At 37.2% G+C, this 19,744-nt stretch overlaps 5 protein-coding genes across 20 annotated transcripts in view; 2 read left to right on the forward strand and 3 right to left on the reverse strand.

Annotated features, from left to right (window-relative positions):
- Positions 1 to 4,384, forward strand: part of LOC105686400 (protein alan shepard) — a 36,223-nt gene extending 31,839 nt beyond the window's left edge. For all 16 annotated transcript variants that reach the window (XM_048652386.1, XM_048652385.1, XM_048652394.1 and 13 more), the window contains one exon: positions 385 to 4,384. In XM_048652386.1, coding sequence (XP_048508343.1) covers positions 385 to 415 — 31 coding nt within the window. In that variant the 3' untranslated portion in view covers positions 416 to 4,384. The remainder of the gene's footprint in view (positions 1 to 384) is intronic.
- Positions 4,385 to 4,557: 173 nt separating this feature from the next.
- Positions 4,558 to 6,799, reverse strand: LOC105686687 (ribosome biogenesis protein WDR12 homolog). The gene is made up of 9 exons (XM_012401738.3): positions 6,633 to 6,799; positions 6,357 to 6,442; positions 6,060 to 6,270; positions 5,839 to 5,979; positions 5,590 to 5,765; positions 5,434 to 5,504; positions 5,103 to 5,349; positions 4,858 to 4,990; positions 4,558 to 4,784 (listed from the first exon to the last, which is right to left on the reverse strand). Exons 1-9 carry the CDS (start codon positions 6,692 to 6,694, stop codon positions 4,646 to 4,648), a joined length of 1,266 nt encoding a protein of 421 aa, XP_012257161.1. The 5' UTR covers positions 6,695 to 6,799; the 3' UTR covers positions 4,558 to 4,645.
- Positions 6,775 to 18,136, forward strand: LOC105686685 (WD repeat-containing protein 75). The gene is made up of 15 exons (XM_012401735.3): positions 6,775 to 7,162; positions 7,296 to 7,497; positions 7,574 to 7,755; positions 7,846 to 7,965; positions 8,053 to 8,231; positions 8,316 to 8,474; positions 8,544 to 8,737; positions 8,818 to 9,002; positions 9,073 to 9,236; positions 9,301 to 9,487; positions 9,560 to 9,738; positions 9,810 to 9,979; positions 10,089 to 10,274; positions 17,465 to 17,586; positions 17,705 to 18,136. Exons 1-15 carry the CDS (start codon positions 7,029 to 7,031, stop codon positions 17,916 to 17,918), a joined length of 2,577 nt encoding a protein of 858 aa, XP_012257158.2. The 5' UTR covers positions 6,775 to 7,028; the 3' UTR covers positions 17,919 to 18,136.
- LOC125500253 lies at positions 10,354 to 14,484 on the reverse strand. The gene is made up of 2 exons (XM_048652411.1): positions 14,020 to 14,484; positions 10,354 to 11,167 (listed from the first exon to the last, which is right to left on the reverse strand). The coding sequence occupies exons 1-2, from the start codon at positions 14,110 to 14,112 to the stop codon at positions 11,063 to 11,065; spliced, it is 198 nt and encodes a 65-aa protein (XP_048508368.1). The 5' UTR covers positions 14,113 to 14,484; the 3' UTR covers positions 10,354 to 11,062.
- LOC105686686 lies at positions 18,132 to 19,704 on the reverse strand. Its single transcript, XM_020852532.2, has one exon. It carries the CDS (start codon positions 19,588 to 19,590, stop codon positions 18,319 to 18,321), a length of 1,272 nt encoding a protein of 423 aa, XP_020708191.1. The 5' UTR covers positions 19,591 to 19,704; the 3' UTR covers positions 18,132 to 18,318.
- Positions 19,705 to 19,744: the final 40 nt, after the last annotated feature.

The following is a 19,744-nucleotide window of genomic DNA, read 5'->3' on the forward strand; positions in this document are numbered from 1 at the left end:
GTTTTATTTATTTCACTCGTTTGTCAGCTGAACTCCGTTGTGCTTCTTATTTTTTTCATAAAAAGTTTCATATTGTGGATTATTTTTAATGGTGTAAATATTTGCTGCGTAGATGCTACGCCGCACGAACAATGCTTTCGAAGAAATAGCATTATTAGTCATTGCTCATCAGACAACGAATCTTTTTGAAAATAAAATCGAGAACATGTTCCTAATTTTACAGAGCCTCAATTACACGTACAGAAGAGGTTCTTTTGTGATTCTAGAAAATCGGTTTATCCTAGTAATAATATGAGAAAGCGTGTATTTGATATCTGAAAAAAGATTCATTGGCTGGTTAAACTATGTGGAAATGGACTATAAGTAATGTTTGTTCTGTTTCAGATACGACTATGCCGAGGGTTACATAAGTTAGAAGAGGTACACCTGTTTATATGAGGGATTATATTAACGAAGAATAGACAGAGTAAATACATAACGTAAAAGTCAGAATAAGATTCTTCCTCATGATAAGTTGACTTGCCAGCCATCTTTTATACATTTTATCCACCAAAATAAATAGGTGAAAGTAGTTAATATTTTGCAACGACAGTAGAGTATGAATGTTGACATAATACGGAGCGAACGCCGGTGCCAGCGCTTTGATTGATTGGCGCAGGGTTGTCTCTCCGCTGTACCGCCAATGCCAACGTGTTTACGTGTAGCTGACAAGTGACAATTAATAGGCGACGGGCAGTTTTAGCGTCAAGCTGATAGGCTTCCAGGTTTAACTATAGGTATTACATTTACTACGGAGTTGATAAGTTGAAGCTGAACGCTTGAGATATGAATATGAATAAATATTTTAAAGAAAAAAAAAAACTAAACTAAACTATAAAATGCTGCTCACATATACAAAGAAGGATTCTTCCCAAGAATAATAATAATAATATACAGAGAAACACACTTCCAATACTAGAGTTGATCAAATTCAGATTCAGTATGATTGTATAATAACAGTACCTACCGGACTAGTGCCAGCTGGCTGGCCGGTGACTTGGCTGCTGGCGAAGGGGTTGCGAATCGATAGGCGGTTGGCGTTTACTTTGGTTCAAAATCCCTTTGCTCTTATACGAACCGCCCCACTCGCTCGCACTTTCATCACATTGTTTTTTGTTCAGACATTCCAAGCTGGGCACATATATATGTATATATATTGCTACGTGGAGATTTTAATCTAATATTTTCTACAACTACATTTATGTTTTGTTTTTATTCACGGACGATGTATTTTATGATAAAAGAAGGAAAAAAAACAAAAAGCTTTATTTCTAAAATCTTCAGGATATATATAATTATTGTATGAAAAAAAAGGAAAAAAAAATAAGAAAGAAAGGAACATAGTACTTTTTAGAAACATTATATTTATGCGTACGGTTACTACGAATCAATATCAATTTTAATTGTACAGTAAATACAGATATTTTTTTTAGAATTGTGCCTTTTCAGACTAATCCACTAGACAGGGATATGCTGAAAATATTATAATATATTTTTACGTCGGTATATGCGAAACTTGAGCCAAATTTTGATCTTCTAGTTAAGAAATATAATTGTTTCTGTGTTGTAGCCGGTTAACACTACGTTTGTTTGTTTATGAATTTGATAGATTTTGTATGTATAGTTGCCACTAACGGGATTGTCAGATTGCACGACGATCTGCAAAGTCTAGAACAAAATCAAACGGTGGATCTTTAAATCTTTGAACTTTATAACCGACGATCCGCCGATAGCCGTAGACTTGTTGACGACGGGATACGATAGCTAGAGAGTAAATTAATTTAATATATTATTGAAATTGAAGAAAACACGTTGTTAAGTGGGAAGAAGATATATCGGAGATGCGGAGAAGCATCGGAGCTTCGTCGCGCTTCAATTACCGAAAAGCGGCGCGTCACTTACCCACGTCCCTTTTCTCCCTCATCCCCCACCCCACCCCCTGAAACCTCATAATTATACAGCCATCCAAGTCTCATGTGGTCTGGCTTAGATCAAAAGTCAAGGAATGAACAGAAAGCTTTCTACCAAATATGTGAGCTCCGAGCTCAAGATGTGGCGGGCAGGTAGTTAGGTAGCATAGTGGTGATCGTAGCTATTATTATAATATTACATGAATATGCTGTATTATTATAATTAACAATTACTATTATTGACGTCATCGTAAAGTATGAAAGATTTTTACACTGTTGAAACTTGAAGTAAATAATATATTTAGTTTATTTTGGTACATCACAATTTGATGACAAGAGATGATAAGAGAGTAAAAAATAAAAATAAAATAAAAAATGAAAAATGAAAAATAATAATAATAAAAGATAAAAAAAATGGTACGAACTATTTTTTAAGAAACCGATTATTACTCGATTCGAGTTCATATGCAAGTGAAATATCCAAATTTGTGAACATGTTAAGTGTTGCACAAGCGATTGTCACCATGACTGACAACAAAATCACATGTGATTAATAGTGAATTTCGAGAATTTTACTAAATAGACTTGTACTAAATAACTAATATTATTGTGACGACCAAACAAGAAGAGGCGCATAAGTGCCCGTTAATCGAACGCAAAACAAAGAGCGGCTCTGCCTAAATTGGCTAGCTCCGGTGGCTACGGAGCAAGACGGGGAGGAAGAACCAGAGTATAATTATTGTATAGGATAGGAGTGTAAGAGTAAGAAGTAAAATTAAAAGTAAAATTTAATTAAGGATATTTGAGTAAAAGTAAGAGGACATGTGTAGCTAGTGTTGACTATGAATAGGATAGTAATTATTAAGGCTAGCGAGTAAATAATTAAATATTAAGTATAGGTAGGTAGGTAGATGATAGTTAGGAATTAGAATACAACTGCCTCCCCTTCGTAGCATGAGGGGGGGCACCGTTCAGCCCATGCATCTCGCACCCGTCAAGACTGACTGGCTATTCATATTAATAATGAATATATTATTATTCTACAACATATATTATATCTAATGTAATATAATAGTAAGGACTGCTTGCTGCGCACCACGGGTCAGGTGCTTGGGTTGGCCGGACATGTTTCCAACGGTTGGAACTTGATTTCCAAGCAATGCTGCTTTCTCTAAGCTTTTAGAAAATTAGCGGTAGATACGTAGCTTAGATCTTCGTAGTTTAGCACTAGGTTTAAGTAGAAAAAGTAGGATGTTTTTAAGTAACTAACGTTAAGTGATATCGGCTTAAGAAGCAAGTCCAGATTAGCTTGGTGTTGCAGTTTTACATCATTCGTCATACTCCGACTTCGTTCAGTCTTTAGTTTGCAGAGTTTTAAGTCATTGTTTTTATATTGTTAAGAAAGAAGTTTTACTTGTAATAATTTTGGTTTTTCCCCTTTACTTTATTTTCTTGTTTTTATTTTTATTTTCTATCTTTCTGTTGTTTTTCTATCATTTCTCTCTGTCCGGTTACGTACCTACGTGTCTCCTTAGTGTTTAATAAAAAATAAAACTAATGAAAAAATACAAAAAAAATACAAAAAAAAAAAATTTAAAAACCTTAAAAAAATACAAAAATAAAAATGGTAAAAAGAAAAGCAAAAACAAACACCAGATCATGTATTGTGAGAACGATGCTACAACGTCTGCTTATTTTTTGTGTTGTGTGGTTTGCGACCAATGAAAACCCAAAACAAAAAAACAATGTTAGATTAGTGAATGAAAAAACAAAAAAAAAAATAATAAAATAAAAAAAAACAAAACAAAAAAATACCTTAGATGTATGAGAATCGATTTAGATTTAATTATTTTAAGATGGCGAGGCATAGCACGTAGCGAAAACCTAGACTAAGGCAAGTGTGTCATAGCTAGCTAAGGTAGGGACTCTTAGAAGTCGATAGGTGCTGTAATAAAACAAAGTTTAACAACGGTCAGAATTAGATTTTTCATGAAACTTGTATAAGGACAGGGCATACGCCACTAAAAGTGCCCTTAGTTTATTTTGGATCGTTTAAAAAGCTAGTCTTTGTGTGAGATAATGTGGGGATTAGGTAGGGTCTTCTAAAAACAGGAAGCGAGAACAAGAGCGCGAGGAAACGAAAGAGAAAGAGAGTGTGCGGCGTGTGTGGGTATACGCGTGATCTTATTGTTGGTATAACGCGTTGATCCCGACAAACCATCAAATGCCTATTACACGACACGGACTGCAGACACACTGTTACTGTAAACTGCACACTGCGGGCGCATGCTCTGTGCAATGTTCTAATACAGAGCATGCACCAATCAGTCTTAGAGTTACTTACAAATATGGTTTGGTATTTTCAAAATGAAAAAATCAAACTCCTAATTATTATTATCCCTTATTTTTGATCAATAAAAGATCTGTTTTGGGGATTTCATTCGTTGAATTCATGTTTGCTCTCCTCTCCCAGTTGTGTCGTTACACTATTATGATATCCCCTCTAATCAACTTGATCGAAATTCAAATCCGTGATCCAAACTGTTTGAATAAAAATTCTAACACTAACCAACATTTTTGGTTCGGTGTAAAATAAATCCAGAAAGCGTTAGTTTTTCAGTTCACCTTCTTAGGTGATATTTCATTTATAACGTATTATCATTAAAATAATTTACAAACGATCTTACTTATAGTCATCAATGGATCGCATGCTTAGACTTGAATATCCTGACGGTGTTGTCAGCCCCACCAGAAACCATGAATTTGGGATTGGACCAGTTGCAACTCAGGACTTTGTCTTCGTGGCCAGAGAGATCAAATAACGGTGCTTTCGGGCTGTGCAAAGAAACAAATTGGAGTTTCTTTCAAGTAAGACTTCGGTTCCACGAATCAATCATTTACTGCATACCTTCGTGTATCCCAAAGTTTCACTTGGTTGTCGTAAGCTCCAGACAGGAAAAGGTTTCCATCGGTTGTGGACCAGCATACCGATTGGACCCATTGGGTGTGTGAGGTGAACGTTGTTTTCACTACAGATCCTTCTGTTGAGAAATTCAACATTATTAATTTAACTATTTTGGTGAGAAATTGATAACGACAAAGTATGATTTGTATTCTAATTCAACTAGATTACTGGATTCATTTGATAGTTACCTGTTGATCTTGGGTCGAATAATCTGATGTGCCTATCTGCCGATGCTGCAACGAGGACCTGGGCTAGTGAAGAATATGCGACATCGAAAAAGCTTTTATTGCCTGGGATTTCATGTTTGATTCCACCGAGCTCCGTGTCCCAAAGTTTCAAAGTGTGATCCCAGGACGAAGTTACAAGCTCGCTTTTATTTGACCAGACCACACCGCTGATTGCCTCTTTATGACCTTTCATTGTGAGTTCTGGTGTCTGTGATAAAATAATTAGGAAATTGTTGATTAAGAAATTTTTATTTTTCAAAATCGCTCCGTGTATGATACTGAGGCTACTCACTCGTATTTTTCCATGATCGGTTTTTAACTTTTTCGACGCAGATTCACCGTCATTGCTTCTCTCGTCAACGGCTGTGGAATAGAAGTTGAATGATAAACAAATTGAGGTAATTGAACTGGAACGATTGGTTTTTCAGCAATTGGACTCAACACTTACTAGCAGACCAAATTTTGACCATAGTGTCCCAAGAACCAGTGGCAATTAACTGCGCATTGTGATTAACAGCAACTGATTCCAGCCCTCGTTCATGACCTCGACAGATCTGTACGCACTCTATTGAGTTGTCAGTGATATTCCAGTCCCATAAAATTGCAGTCTGATCTTGAGAGGCACTGTAATCATTAACATCCGTACGGCAATAGCTCACATAGTTCAGAACCATTGCAAATATTCACCGATAAGTACCTGACAAACGTGGCTCTTTCATCTTCCAAAGATATCCAGGCAACGGATTTGATTGGTGATGTATGCCCAGGAATAGTAAGATGATGTTTGCCTTTTGTATTCCATATATGTAAAGTATTATCGTAACATCCAGTTAAAATCCTGTCAGGTATAACAAGAGTAGTGAAATAATTTCATAAACATCTCTTTCTACAATATCCTGGGACTATGGCAAAGTATACCATTTTTCACGAACTGCTACAGCCGATACCCAATCATCGTGTATTAGACAGTCTTGAGGCTCTGGAGGAGGATGCCTCTCCAAGTACTCAACTGTGATTACTTCTTCAGTTGATACTCCCCGTTCATTGATATGCTCCGTCAAAGAAGTTCGCAAAAATTCATTACAGACCAAAAAGTCAAAGTCAAAGGTTGCATTGGAGTCTACTGATTCTGTTCGGGAATTATGGTGAGATGAAATTAGCAAAGTATGACGATTACAGTAATTAATTGAGCAAGTATTTTTTTGCCGGTTTTACCTTTCAATAGCTCATTCACTAGTGTATTTAGCTGAGTAGTAAGAACTGTAGCTGGCACTGACAGCGGATAATCGGGAACTGCATATCTGAAAAATAATTTTTCTTAAAGTAAATTTATTTTTTGTTAGAACAAGTGTCTTCTGTTTAGTCCCGTCTTAGCTACATGAAATTTTGATTGTTGACGTATCAGTTGACAATAATCATGGGCCAGCTCCACGTGTTTAGAGAGATTTGAGTAATGCATTAGCAAATGTAAATATTTCATGCTGTACTTACTGCTCTTGTTTCGTTATAAAACGTATCTGAATTTGAGGAACGTCATTTTCAGCATTAGCCATTTTAATTCAGTTAAATTAGGACAAAATCAGCTGAAATCACGGAAACTGCTCGCGGACTCAGCTCACCTAACTTCAAGTTCACATAACCTGTAATTGAATATGAGTCCAATGAGCCCACGTGAATTTGTGATGGCTCTGTACATGAAGATCATAAAAAGCTCTTGGATGCGCACGTGGACGTGGTGAATAATAAAGTGACCGGTACTATGGATTAAATAAACAATTTGCTTCTGCAACGACTTTTCTATCATTCCATACGTACTTCATGGATTATTTTGTGCTAAAAACCGTTGTGAATACTAACATTTTCATATAGTTCTAAAGTGATCCCAAAATGCGGGCGAAAAGATCAACGGGCGCGAAGCCCTCTCCTAAAAATAAAAGTACAGACACAAGTGATTTAATTGTTAAAAAAATCGGGGGTGGAAGTATTATCGATCACCGCCCATTATTTTCCGACGACGGAGAGTAAGTATGATCATAATTTTCTTCTGTACTTTGGGATAAAACTATTCCTTAATGTGTACTCCGTTTCCTAACCTTATTCTTACGTATACCATTACAAGTTCCATCCTTCTAATGAGACGTTTATAAATCACAGATTATTATTCGTTGTATGGAAACACTCTCTGAGAGCCTACAGTACGCGTACAGGAGACTTTGTTAGGGAGTTCGAAGGAATCGAAAACAAAATTGCTGGGATATCGTCTCATCCTGATAACTCAGAGATCATCTTGGCTTGCTCCGATATTGGAGAGCTCGTTTTTTGGAATTGCTATAATGGTCTCATCATAAAAAAAATAGTATGATGCACAGATTTCCCCTAACTTTACTATTTTCAACCGTCAAATATCTGCATTCTTACACTATCACTTTCAGGTTCTTGAGAATCAAGATAATAAAGTAAAAGTGAAGACATTTCATATCATAAATTACCGACTGCACAATGGAACCACCGCTCACCAAGTCCTCGTTACTTACTTTCTTAAACCGAAGAAAAGGATACGTGCAATATTGTTTGGTCTGGAAAATGGCCAAACTGTAGTAAAAACGGATCTACAGTACGACTATTTTCATTTGGCATCACTTCACTGACAATATTTATTCCTTTTCGCATGAACCGATCATTCATGAAATAATCTTGATTTTAGTTCAAATTCTGATGATTATTTTGTGGACATTGTTGGGAAGGAAGGTGAAAACTTAATTGCTGTCGCGTCGGGTGTTGATTTACACATTTTGAACCCTGCAGAAGACTTTGGAGGAATACTGTAAGTCTGATTTTAGTGGACTTTGCAATGTAACTACCAGCTTGTTTCGATAGAGAACCCATTTTTTCTTCTCTAATATTTCTCCAGACATAAAACTGGCAGGCCGTGTACAGCTATTGCAGGACATCCGGATCAAGAATGTGTAGCGACTGGGGATTCAAGTGGACGAGTTTTGATTTGGACGAATATACAACAGCGTTTCCCAATCAGAGCAACGTATCATTGGCATACGTTACCTGTGATTGAAATACGTTTTAGTAGAATTGGTAATATTTATCTATCCGGTGTCTGAACTTCATCAACTAAATTCAGTTTGACATATTCTCTGCTATTATTTATTTACGATACAGGAAATCATTTATATACCGGAGGAGGTGAATGTGTGCTGGTCAAATGGGTAATTGGGAATACAAAAGAGAAATCTTTCCTCCCTAGACTACCAGCCCCAATCAAGCACCTTTCGCTCACATCTGAGAATGAATATATCGCTGTCTCAACTCTAGACAACGGTAATTGTTTCAGACAATTATTATTTTTATTTATCTTCTGCTGTGTTGCTATGTCCGTGAATGTTACAGGCATTGTGGTGGTGAACCCGCAAAAGCAGGTTGTCTCTGTTATTCAGAATTTCACTTGGGGTGTTGCTGTATCAAAAAAAAACCTCTTTCCCGCCGGTTTGACCATTGATCCTCGAACTAATTCTCTGGTCCTTAACAGTCGGACAGGTCACGTGCAATTCTACAATACAGACACAAAAAGTCTGATCTACAACGTATGTGTGAAGCATTAATTCATTTTTTCTAATATGAATTAAGTGTGCAGAAGGCAATGAGAATTGACAATTTGTTTTAGGTAAATATAACAGCCCAAAATGTAATAACACAACAAAGAAACGCCATCATTGTGAATACAGAGGTGACAAAGGTAGCTCTAAGTGTAGATGGATTGTGGATGGCCACTGTCGAAGAGCGCAATGACGAGCAGTCCAACATGGAAGTCAGACTCAAGTTCTGGAAGTTTGACACTGTTAAGCAAACGTATGTAATCGATAGAGAGTTTTGGCTCTGATCTTCCAATCAAAGATTCACTTCTATTATTTTCCTAAAGCTACGTCTTGAATACATCGGTGGAATATCCCCACAATGGATCGGTAAATGCCTTGCGATTTCAGCCAATCGCTTCGCTAAGTAGCGATCAGACCATCGTTGTTACAACTGGCACAGACAAAAGGTACAAGATATGGAGAGTAGTCGAGCCCACATCGATATACAGTAAGTATGATCGGTAACGTAAGATACCCTAGCAGCAATTACAATAGATCAAATTCTGTTACAGAAAATACGAAACATTGGCAGTGCTACAACGTTGGGTTATACCGTAATCTGATACCTACAGATGCTGCATTTTCTGCCGACGGGTCTTTATTGGCAGTAGGTTTTGGGGCAAGTCTCACTGTGTGGGAGCCAGAGACTAACCAACTCAAATGTAGTCTCACGTACAGTAGTTACCCGCAGACATTGTCGTAAGTAAATTGTCATTTTTTTAGAAATACCCAGCTTTTGAGTACGCTCAAATTGTCCTTTTTTCTCGGCAGGCGAATAGAATTTGGGAGGAATGAAATGAGCCATCTGGTTGTAGTAGGCTCGTCCGAACACATAGCTGTTTGGAATTTATTGACACTTACGATCACATGGAGCGTTCCTCTCCAGCTTTCGACTCTCACCGCTGATCCGATTTCGGTACACATGGCTGCATTTACAACAGATGGAACTTGTAAGTAAAAGTCTTTACAGTTATTCGAAATACTGTTGATCCTTGGTTCATCGATCCCTAAAAATTTTCAGTGTACATATTTACTCCGCTGTCATCGAAGCCAGTTTACACTAAAAATAATCTCACGGATAAGGACAGCGTGGTATTAGCGGCTTGTTTTATGCCGCATCTGAGTGGCCAAAGTCTTTCGGCAAACCGTTGGCAACAAAAGTCGCAGCTTTTCTTTCTGGATTCAAATCAGGTGAGAGTCAGATATTTTGATATCATTCCATTCATCGTCTCTCTATGATCTTAGCTTTACATTTTGTAGTAACTAATTCGCTGAATTGGTCGAATTCTCGTTTATCCAGGAATTACTCACTCTTGATACTGCTTCGGAGATCAACAAAACACTAGAGAATCTGGCATTGAGTACAAACTTGCCGTCCACCGCATTTGGGGCCCTCATTGCTGCCCAAACCGCTACAAGCACAGACCAGGTTGTTCCATATACTCACCAAGAGCTTGGAGTTCGAGGAAAAGGGATCGTGCAGGAGGTGAGTTATACTTTCGAGATTCTTCTGTTAGGTATTTTGACTATTTACAGCAGGTATTTTGGCGATTGAAAAAACGATGTAAATTTTCAAATAATATATTTAATATCAATCATCATTTTTACAAACGTGGATGAGATCAAAACAGCTAAGTTTTGCTATAAATAAATACATCTTATCTATTTTTATCCCCTTATTATTTTTTTCTTTTTTTTTCTTTTAATTTTAAATCAAAAATTTCTTTGGTACATAGATTGTTGGGTGATTATGCGTATTTTTAATTCTTATTATATTGAGTAGTGGATCTTTAGTTTTTCTTCAAAAAACAAAGAAAAGAAAAAACGATAAAAAATGTTAACGTTCAGTCCAACTATTAAAAACAAAATAGTTGAGTATATGAAGTATTATTTGCAGCCGTTTATTACTCAATAATAAATAATCAGACTTCGGTGATTTCACGACACATAAAAAAAGGCTTGAAACTTTTAAGACGATACAAAACGGTATCATTCGCCATGTTATTTAAACGGTCTTCGGATGTAGAGAGATTGTAAGTTGTTAGTTGACAAATGAAATAAGAAGGAAAACACTTATAATTAAATATCATTAATTACTTACAAAAAAAGATGCTTACAAATTATTTGAGTCCGAAAAATTCAGGCCTTGGCAGATATGATAACATATTCAATGACTTTAACGAGAATACAATTTGTCGTCGGGTTATTAGAAGACAGTTGTGTAAATCGAAAGATTCGAGGTATTCCACCAACGTTAGATTAATTATACAGTTATCAGTGTTTTCTTCCAATGCGATAATGCCGGCAGCGACGTACCAAATCAAATTTCCGATAACGCAAACAATGCCATTGTGGTATTTGTCTCATGTTTTCGATCGCCTGTAACAAAGAAAAAAAGATTCAGGGGTGTGAGTTTTCGAAGATCATTCAATAAATCCGTCCCTTGGAATGATCATAACGAAAACAATGGTATTAATAATTAATACATGCGTCGTCTGTCACGAGCGAGTTCATTGTCATCGACCCTTGACACATACGGTGGGGAACGAAAAAATATACCAGAAAAAACTTGGATGTCGTTCAACAATCTCCCAACTTATCAGAAACTATCGGCGTACGAAATGTTATTTCGCACGTGGTTAATTTCGAGGTAACCATATATGAAACTATATTAATATTAATCGAGCTATCAAAAGTGTTTACCAAGAGTCCAGTCTATTTGTACTACTTATATGGCATTCGAAAATATCGATAACCCCGATTGACATCGCCGTGCGAATTTCAAATTACATGAAACATTACGTAAAATAATTCATTGGCGATAAATTTTTCAATCGGTTAAAATATTCCACCGTAGTAGTAGTGGCGTTTATTTATTTATTTTTTTTTTTTTTCTTCAAATTCCTGTCCACGATCGCACAGCAATGAAACCGCGAGACTTCGAATATGTTCCTCTATTCGATTGATCCTATGATTTCTCGCGGTCCCTTTGATTTGAATTTCTCAGAGACACGGGCGCACTCGCAGCCTCTCGGGGTTGCGCAAAAAATACAACTGTATACCGGGGGGCAATTTGAAGATCAATTTTCTCGTTCCACGTATTATTTCTTTAACGATCACCAGAATGAGCGTGTCCTAAATTTCGACACAGAGGCTAAAGCTAAAGTTGATGCTCCTGCAATCGCCCGTGCCGCCGTTGCCGTTGACGTTATGAGAAACGTGCGTCTAATCAAAAGGACCGGATATAGAGACAAATATCTAATGATAGCTGAATGCACAACACGAGGAGTTGATGCTGCACATGAACTCTTGTTGTTGCAAAAGATGTACGTAGGTAATTCTCTATGGGTTTCGATATACCAACAGATTATAAAATTGGACGAAGCCGCTCACGGGTTGATTTTACGATTTCAAATTGAAGTCAGGAATAATTTACTGCGCGCACGCATCGCGTTATTCCTTCGTACTTCCTACATCACAAATTCTCATGATTTCTCTCTATGTACCCCTCTCTCTTTTCACATGTACTCATGTCTTCAGGCACCAATTTTTAAATCCAAAGAACGCCGCAATTCAGAGATCAGATGCAACAAGACCACAATTATTGTCTTGATACCGGTCGTCCGTCGTAATGATGCTGATGCTGCTGCTGCTGCACTTACAATCATTAACACACATACCTACGGTATTGCTGCCTCTGCATTGCATTACACGCACATCGACTTTCGGAAACTCCCACGCGGTTCAACGCATCTTATATACCTACATATTATTACACCGTACGCCTTTGCTCGCTTTACTAAACAGTACGGCAGCAGTTGCAGTTTAGGCTCTATACAGTCTTACTTACTACTACTCATTATCGTTATTATTATTATTATTATTGTTATTATTATTATTACTACTACTTGCAAAGGGATTATTCACGTAACAAAGGAATCAAGATAGGAAGAAAGTCGCGCGTTGTCATGGCATCATCATCTTACGTGCTTCTTTGCATACTCGGGAGGATATACCTATGTATAATATCAATGTAATATCGCGCAATATCTGTTTAGTCGACGAAAAGGGAATACGTACTAAATCGTTGTATTATTTTTTCTTTTTTCTTCTTTGGTCTTCTTTCTTTTATCTAAATATACTTATAAATCTTTTCCGTTACCTGCGATCTAAATGTTTACATGGACTAAAGACGAAAGCACATGACTCTTTATAATGTGATGAGCGACGCGTATCTTAGATTATGATGAATTTTTCAGAAAAACTACGTCTAATTCTTTATCAAATGAAAGGGATACATATTTTGACGGTTTTAAGAAAAAAAATTTCCATTACAGAAATTAATTGAGGGGGGTATTTAGTGGGTAGAGTACGTCACGCCGAGCCTATACGGCGAGAAAAATATGTTGGTGATTTTCAGGAATTTTTATCTCGGAAATTATAAATTTACTTTCATCTGGCTTTTTTTTCTTTTGTTTTGTTTCATTTTGTTCTTTTTCGCTAAATTTGTTCATTTGAAAGTATTCGTATCAATGTTACGTACGTTGACAAATTGTTTCATCACAGATAAATAACCGGTATCGTTGGTGGCGTAAAAAATATCCCTAACCGACAATGCAGCTTTCAGGATTTTTCACAGGCGGAAACATACAATCTGAACGATTTCTTGGGTATATGAAACATTTGTTAAATTCCAATCGTCGCCATTTTATTTTTCTTGTTTCATCTATTTTAAATTAACGAATCTCAAAGATTTCCGATGCAAACCGTTTGCGCTGTATGTTTCAGTTTATCCAAATGTACGATATCCTGGGTACCCCAAACCTTGCCTGAGAGGAATGCTTTTTACGCCGGTTGCAATTACAACAGTTCGGGTTGAAAAGCTTCCATACTCCCTCCCCCCAGCCCTTCCGAACGTACATACTTTTGAGTCAAAAATTAACACAGGTAGTGCATATTCGGTTGATTATTTATCAATGCATAAAAAATTCATCACGTGATGTTTATCTCTTTAATTTTAAGTTATCATAAAAATTTTCAGATTATTTTCAATTACAAACACACTTCATCTCGTTGTTAAAGATTCTTCGGCATTTTTGAACAGGAGTTCTTGCACCGGAGTGTGGAAACAAAATTGAAAGTAAAAAGATGAGAAAAATAGGAGCCGAGTACAATGACGCTTAATTTATGACAGGGATACTAAACTAGAATTCAATTAATTTGAAACTTACGGCCTCTGGGTTTCCAATGGGTAAAGCGTCTACGATGCAAGCCATAACGACCAGCATTAAAAGGCACCTCAGTAATTTCAGACTTAGCTGCATTACCAATAAGGGATTAAGCAACAACTTCCGTTTTTATATATTATTATCAAAACCCTTGGTGTTTTCTCTTTTATATTTGGTCAAAGAAACGAGCGAGTAACAAACGCGTGCAGTTTTACGATGCGAGAACGTCTGCGATGGTACCCAAGCGAAGAAGAACTTTGGTAACAGAGTACGCGGGGACGTTGGTCATGCGCGATATACTCGATGGCTTTTTTATACCGTGAATTCTTCAACGTGATTTTCCCTGTCGGATTTATTCGATATATTCAAGATTCTAGGATTCTAATGTGTCGATTTTACAATATTCTATACGCTTGACGTTCTATGTTGAACTGAGTTTCGGAACCGTCCCCATGATTTAATATACAGCCGCTACTTGCTACACTCCAAACCCCCCGTCCGTTCGTCAATGTTCGTCCGTGTCTTAACTTTACTCCGCATCGCTGTCCAGGATTCATACCAGAATCGCCAGCTCCTCACTATCATTCCTTATTATTATTCCCTCTCGTTTAGCTGTATTTTTTTCGTCAAATTTTCATTTCTTAGTACCATCTACTTTACGCGGAGTCCAATCCTGGACTTACTCGCCAGAATTCCTCGATATCTTTTTCCTAATATTTTTCTCCTCATTTTAGATCCTCGTTAGTTTCTTCGATGGGTTCTGCGGACATAAAGAACGTTGTCTGTAACTCCTAACGTCATTGGTTGTACATAGAGAGAGAATCATACTGTGGTGGCTATTTATAAAATCAATTTCTTCCAAATTTCATCAGGCCATTTTTTAAATTTTATACCTCCGAAAAACCCTGTCTACGCACCTCGCTCGGCTAGCTAATTGACTTTTGGAGTAATTATCGAATGTTTTTTTTTTTTTTCAATTTGTATTATATTACTGATTTTCGATAAACAAGTTCCCCGATACCTTGTGCTGCAAAGAGGGTCTCAATTACTTTGTAATTCTCGATTACTTTTATACCGTGGTGTCTAATTTATACGGTGTATATTCGATACTTAACAAAATTAATTACGGCCGATTGTTTCGCCTCTGGAGTAATCAGAGATTGACTCATTTATTTATTTAACTTTGTTTTTTGAGAATTTTTAATAACGATTTGCGGTACGTAGAGTATACGTTTCGTGGCTCACAACTTGTCGATTCAGCCTCCTTATCAGTCAGAAGAAAGATTTACTCCGTAACTGCTGTGTATCGCTAATTAATGAAGAGCCAATGTTTGTAATATTTTTAGAATTTCGAATAATCTGTTGTCATATGGTCAGCTCGTGTACTGATTTCAATTATACAAACCGTCTGGTTTTGTTTACTTACAATTATTTATTTATGGAATAATCAAAATCTCGAAATAATACCATTTCATGCTCTGAATGCTCATTATCGCGTTCTTATCAAATTGAGATATTTCGTAACCTTTAAAAATACAACTTTAAAGAGGCAGTCTTGAAATTCGTTACCGCACCGTGTGATATTGTAAATCTCATCTGTTGCGCGAGGGACAACCAGATATCTACCCCCAAATTTAAACGCACGTGTTGCGTTGGAATAATTTTTCAACTCTTACGTTTCACACGGATTTGTTTCTCATTTCTCTTATTTTAATGTTATCATTTTTGTTATGTCATTGTTATTATTTGCCCCTGCTATAGTTGACACGTGATCTTTATCTCGAGCAATGAGTTAATGGATCACTTACATTATGTCAGCCTTCATTAATTGGTCTCACACATCTTGAAGATCCATGAATCGTAATTAATGGTACTCAAGAAACAAAGAAAAGCTACCAAAAAAACTATGATTGAGGGAAAAAAAAAACAATTAGTAAGAACAATCCCGTGTTGAGTCACGTCTTTTATAAACGACTTAGTTTTTTTCCCTCTCATTTAAAGAGTATCGGGTTGCCAGATGAACTATAGCCCTGCACATTGATTTATAGCAACCAATTCGTGGAAGAATTTAATTCATTGTATTTCGATAAAAATTACTGTAGAAAATTAATATCTCGTTGTGTTTTCAATGCAGCGACGATAATGACAACCATTTCCTTGTATACAATGGTATAGTTAGGTGAATGAAGAGAAGTAGATTCTTGAGATTCTTGTATAATTTTTCGGCACGAACGACAAATATTAACCGAGTGAATAGCCTGATTTCGTATCAGTCGTGTTTTTTTGTGTTTACTTTTATACTTTTTTTTATTTTCTCTTTTCTTTTACGTTATGCTCCTGCCTTGAAACTTCACGACTGTAATAATACAGCTCACAGACATTATTCGTCTACGCGCACATGTTCAGTTTCTGTTTGTTTATTACTTAATGAGAGAACAAATGGATAAAACAAAAATTCGGTCGAGGTGTCTAGCCGACGACTGCAACACACGTGTTAATTATTATCTGTTCAGTTGTGACAAAGTTGGCCCGGTCTCCTAGTGCCTTACGATATGGTTTAGGGTGTAATTACAACCGCATGAAATGATTAATGATAGAACAAATATGCTCGTTACTTCTAACGCCCACCATATATCATATGAAATCCAGCCAAAACTGCATTTACTCATATCAAAACCCTGGACCAAGTCATATCCGCGTTGAAGTTATACATACAGCTGACTCGCAGGATTCTGTGAAATAATTAATTATGACTTCGCTTTGCCGATCATCATTGTTCTTTACATTGACTCAAGTCTCTGACACTTGAAAGTGACTAAATTTTTTGCGAAAACTTATTACGTCACATTTACTGCTAATGGATTTTATTCGTTTATTTTTTCCCTCTTCTGAGATAAAGTTTTGGAAACGCCATATCGTACGATATCCACTAAAATTTGTACTTCGAAGCAGATTCGCTTGATTAAGCTTGGCTTCTGAGTCGAGTTAAAACTAATATTTGAAAAATGGGGTGAATTTTTTTATTCACAATTATAATGATTACGTAATCTTTTTTTTTTTTTTTTCTTCAATATACTCCGTTGCTGTTGGTAAATTTGATTCAAGTTTCGCCTTTCTCACGATAAACTGTATATGAACATTTTGTACCTTCCTACAGAAGTTTAACGTTTTAATCAGACGTAAGTTTTGCACTAGTTTACTGATATACGTGCGAAACCAGGTCACCGGCGAATCGCGATGCAAGAACTTTTATACAAAGGGTTCCGCGTGAATTCTATTTTATTTGCACTAAAACTACCGCATTATTCTCGGATGAATATATACTTTTGGTATTTTTATTATTTTAGGGTCGATGGTTTCCTGGATATTTGAATAATGCATTCACAGTTGATCCTGGATCATGTTAGGAACGATAATTTTTATTGAAAATTCATTTTTTTTTTTTCAGCTGCTAAGCGTCCCGGCTCATACTTTACCACCGATGCGATTACTCTGCTCTCCATTTATCTTCTCCTTGATGACACAATCGCCGTTGGCGAGAAAAAAATCTTCGCAGGATAATATCACCGGGTAAAATGAATATGCATTTCACGGGTTTACCCTGTTATTGTATATTAGTCTATCTGATCAGTAATTGAAGACTGTTTCAGTAGCGAAAGGTTTAATTGACTATCGCCTGATTTTTCAGTAAAATCCCGGATGAGGATCGAGAAAACGATTCTGGTAATGAGAGCGACGATGATCCTGTAATTTGGAAAAAGAGAATTTCATCGTTGCCTCCTCCTGAGCCAATGGCGATTTCAGAAGAGGCGAAAGAAGAGAAACTCATCCACTTCGACTGGTCCTCATTTGCGGATTCCTTATCAGCGATACTACCGAGCAGAGATCTTGAGGAAACGTAAAAATTTCTTGGATCTTGGTCAGCCACTTCTCTAATCTGTACATGATGGTGTATTTATATTCGGTCTATATACTTTCTCTCAGGGATCTTTTGAATTACATGAAATATGAATTCTATCGAGAATAGCAAAGATAATTTGAAGATACAGCTGGGAAGTGGATTTACCGCTGCGAGAATTATTCACTTACAACTAAAGAAATATCAAAGTCAGTAATTTCATTTTATTCCTTTATTTCGCTGAACATACGGTCCAATAAAACTCCGTGTTAAAACCCTCTACGCCAACAAATCTTACATTACAATTATTTTCTGTTGAATGATCTCAACACAGTGATAAAAGTTAAAATTTGAAAGTAGTTGTGAATATTGTGAATCGGTTTTGGATCAAAATCAAGGTGCTCTCAACAAGGCATGGGGAGGGTGGGGAGACGTTGCGAAAATTTATGCAGTTCAGTCACAACTTCCTTGATACGTGTGTCATACATAATATCGTGTTTCATGTTTGTCAACACAACGTCTCTTCGATCTGTATATACATATTTGGCGTAGGTAACTGGATTATTCATTACCTGAGCACCAAGGGCACCATCTAGCAACACGGTGGGCAGATAAATCATCGCCGTTACTAGAGCACCAAGTTTTTGTTCCTCCATACCTTTGAGGATGCTCGAAAATGACGGAGGTTCTATCGGTGGATTGTACATTGCTAGAGTTTCGCAGAGAACGGAATAGTAATGACGAACCATTGCTTCTCCACGGGTTTCACGGAGCTTTTGAGAAGCAGTTAGGTAGAGCAGCATGGCAATGTCGTAACCAGGTGGTGAGTATCTAACCAACTGAAAGTCTACCACGTAGCATAGAGGTGGCTTGCCGTTCTTGAACATAAAATTATTTGACCAGGGGTCTGCGTGGCTCACTACGTTTTGTAGAGAGCGAGATGGTTTGTTAGCTTCGAATACCTCCTGACATGTTTTCGGAATTAGACTTGGATCTAAACCCAATTGTTCGGCAACGGCTACAGCCACTTTTACACCAGCTGTGTACCACATGAACTGTTTTCCGTACTCTTGAAAACCAGTTTCTTGGAATGCCTCGGGGAAGAGTTCGTTGAGAGGTTTGCCAAGTCGAGCTTCCGCTCCTATGGATGCGGCGTGCATTCTCGCTAGAGCTGCAAGTGCTGCATTTATGGATTCCTCGTCGAATAATTTTTCGCGCATAGAGAATCCGGTCGATCCTAAGTCTTCCAACACGATTACTTCGTTGTGGGCGAGGTAGCATTTTGGGCTCCATCTTTCTCCTAGGTACGATTTTTCCAGTTCTGGTACTATGTAGTTGAAGAAAAGCACTTCTTTTATGAAAATTTTAGTTTCACAAACATATTCAGCTTGTGTAGGGACCTCGTGAGGAACGGCTTTCACAAAGTAAATCTTGGTTTTCTCTTCAGAGGAATCGGAATTCACGTATTTGACTTTCAGTTGCTTGTGCGATGCGAGAAACCCAAGTTTCTCATCTGAATACGGCTGGATAGCAAAGCTGATGAGTTTCGTACCGGGTCCTTCCGACTGTGCAACGACATTTTGCACATTTTCAAAACTCAAGATCTCTGGATGAGTAACTACCATGGTGTTGTTGGAATCTTTCGTATGCCCAGATCCGTTCATCATCATCTCCATCGATCCAGGTACTCCGATGTTCAGTTCTTCGCTCAACGATATTACCAGCAAACTGCTCTCAAGAGCTGTTCCCAGTTTTATTTATCCTTTAGGGTTGAAGCACCCGCCCATGTGTAGAATGCGTGCAGACTGAAATCTAGATGTGACGTGATGA

Source organism: Athalia rosae, chromosome 3 (genome assembly GCF_917208135.1).
Source record: "Athalia rosae chromosome 3, iyAthRosa1.1, whole genome shotgun sequence".
NCBI classification, from domain to species: Eukaryota; Metazoa; Arthropoda; class Insecta; order Hymenoptera; family Athaliidae; genus Athalia; species Athalia rosae.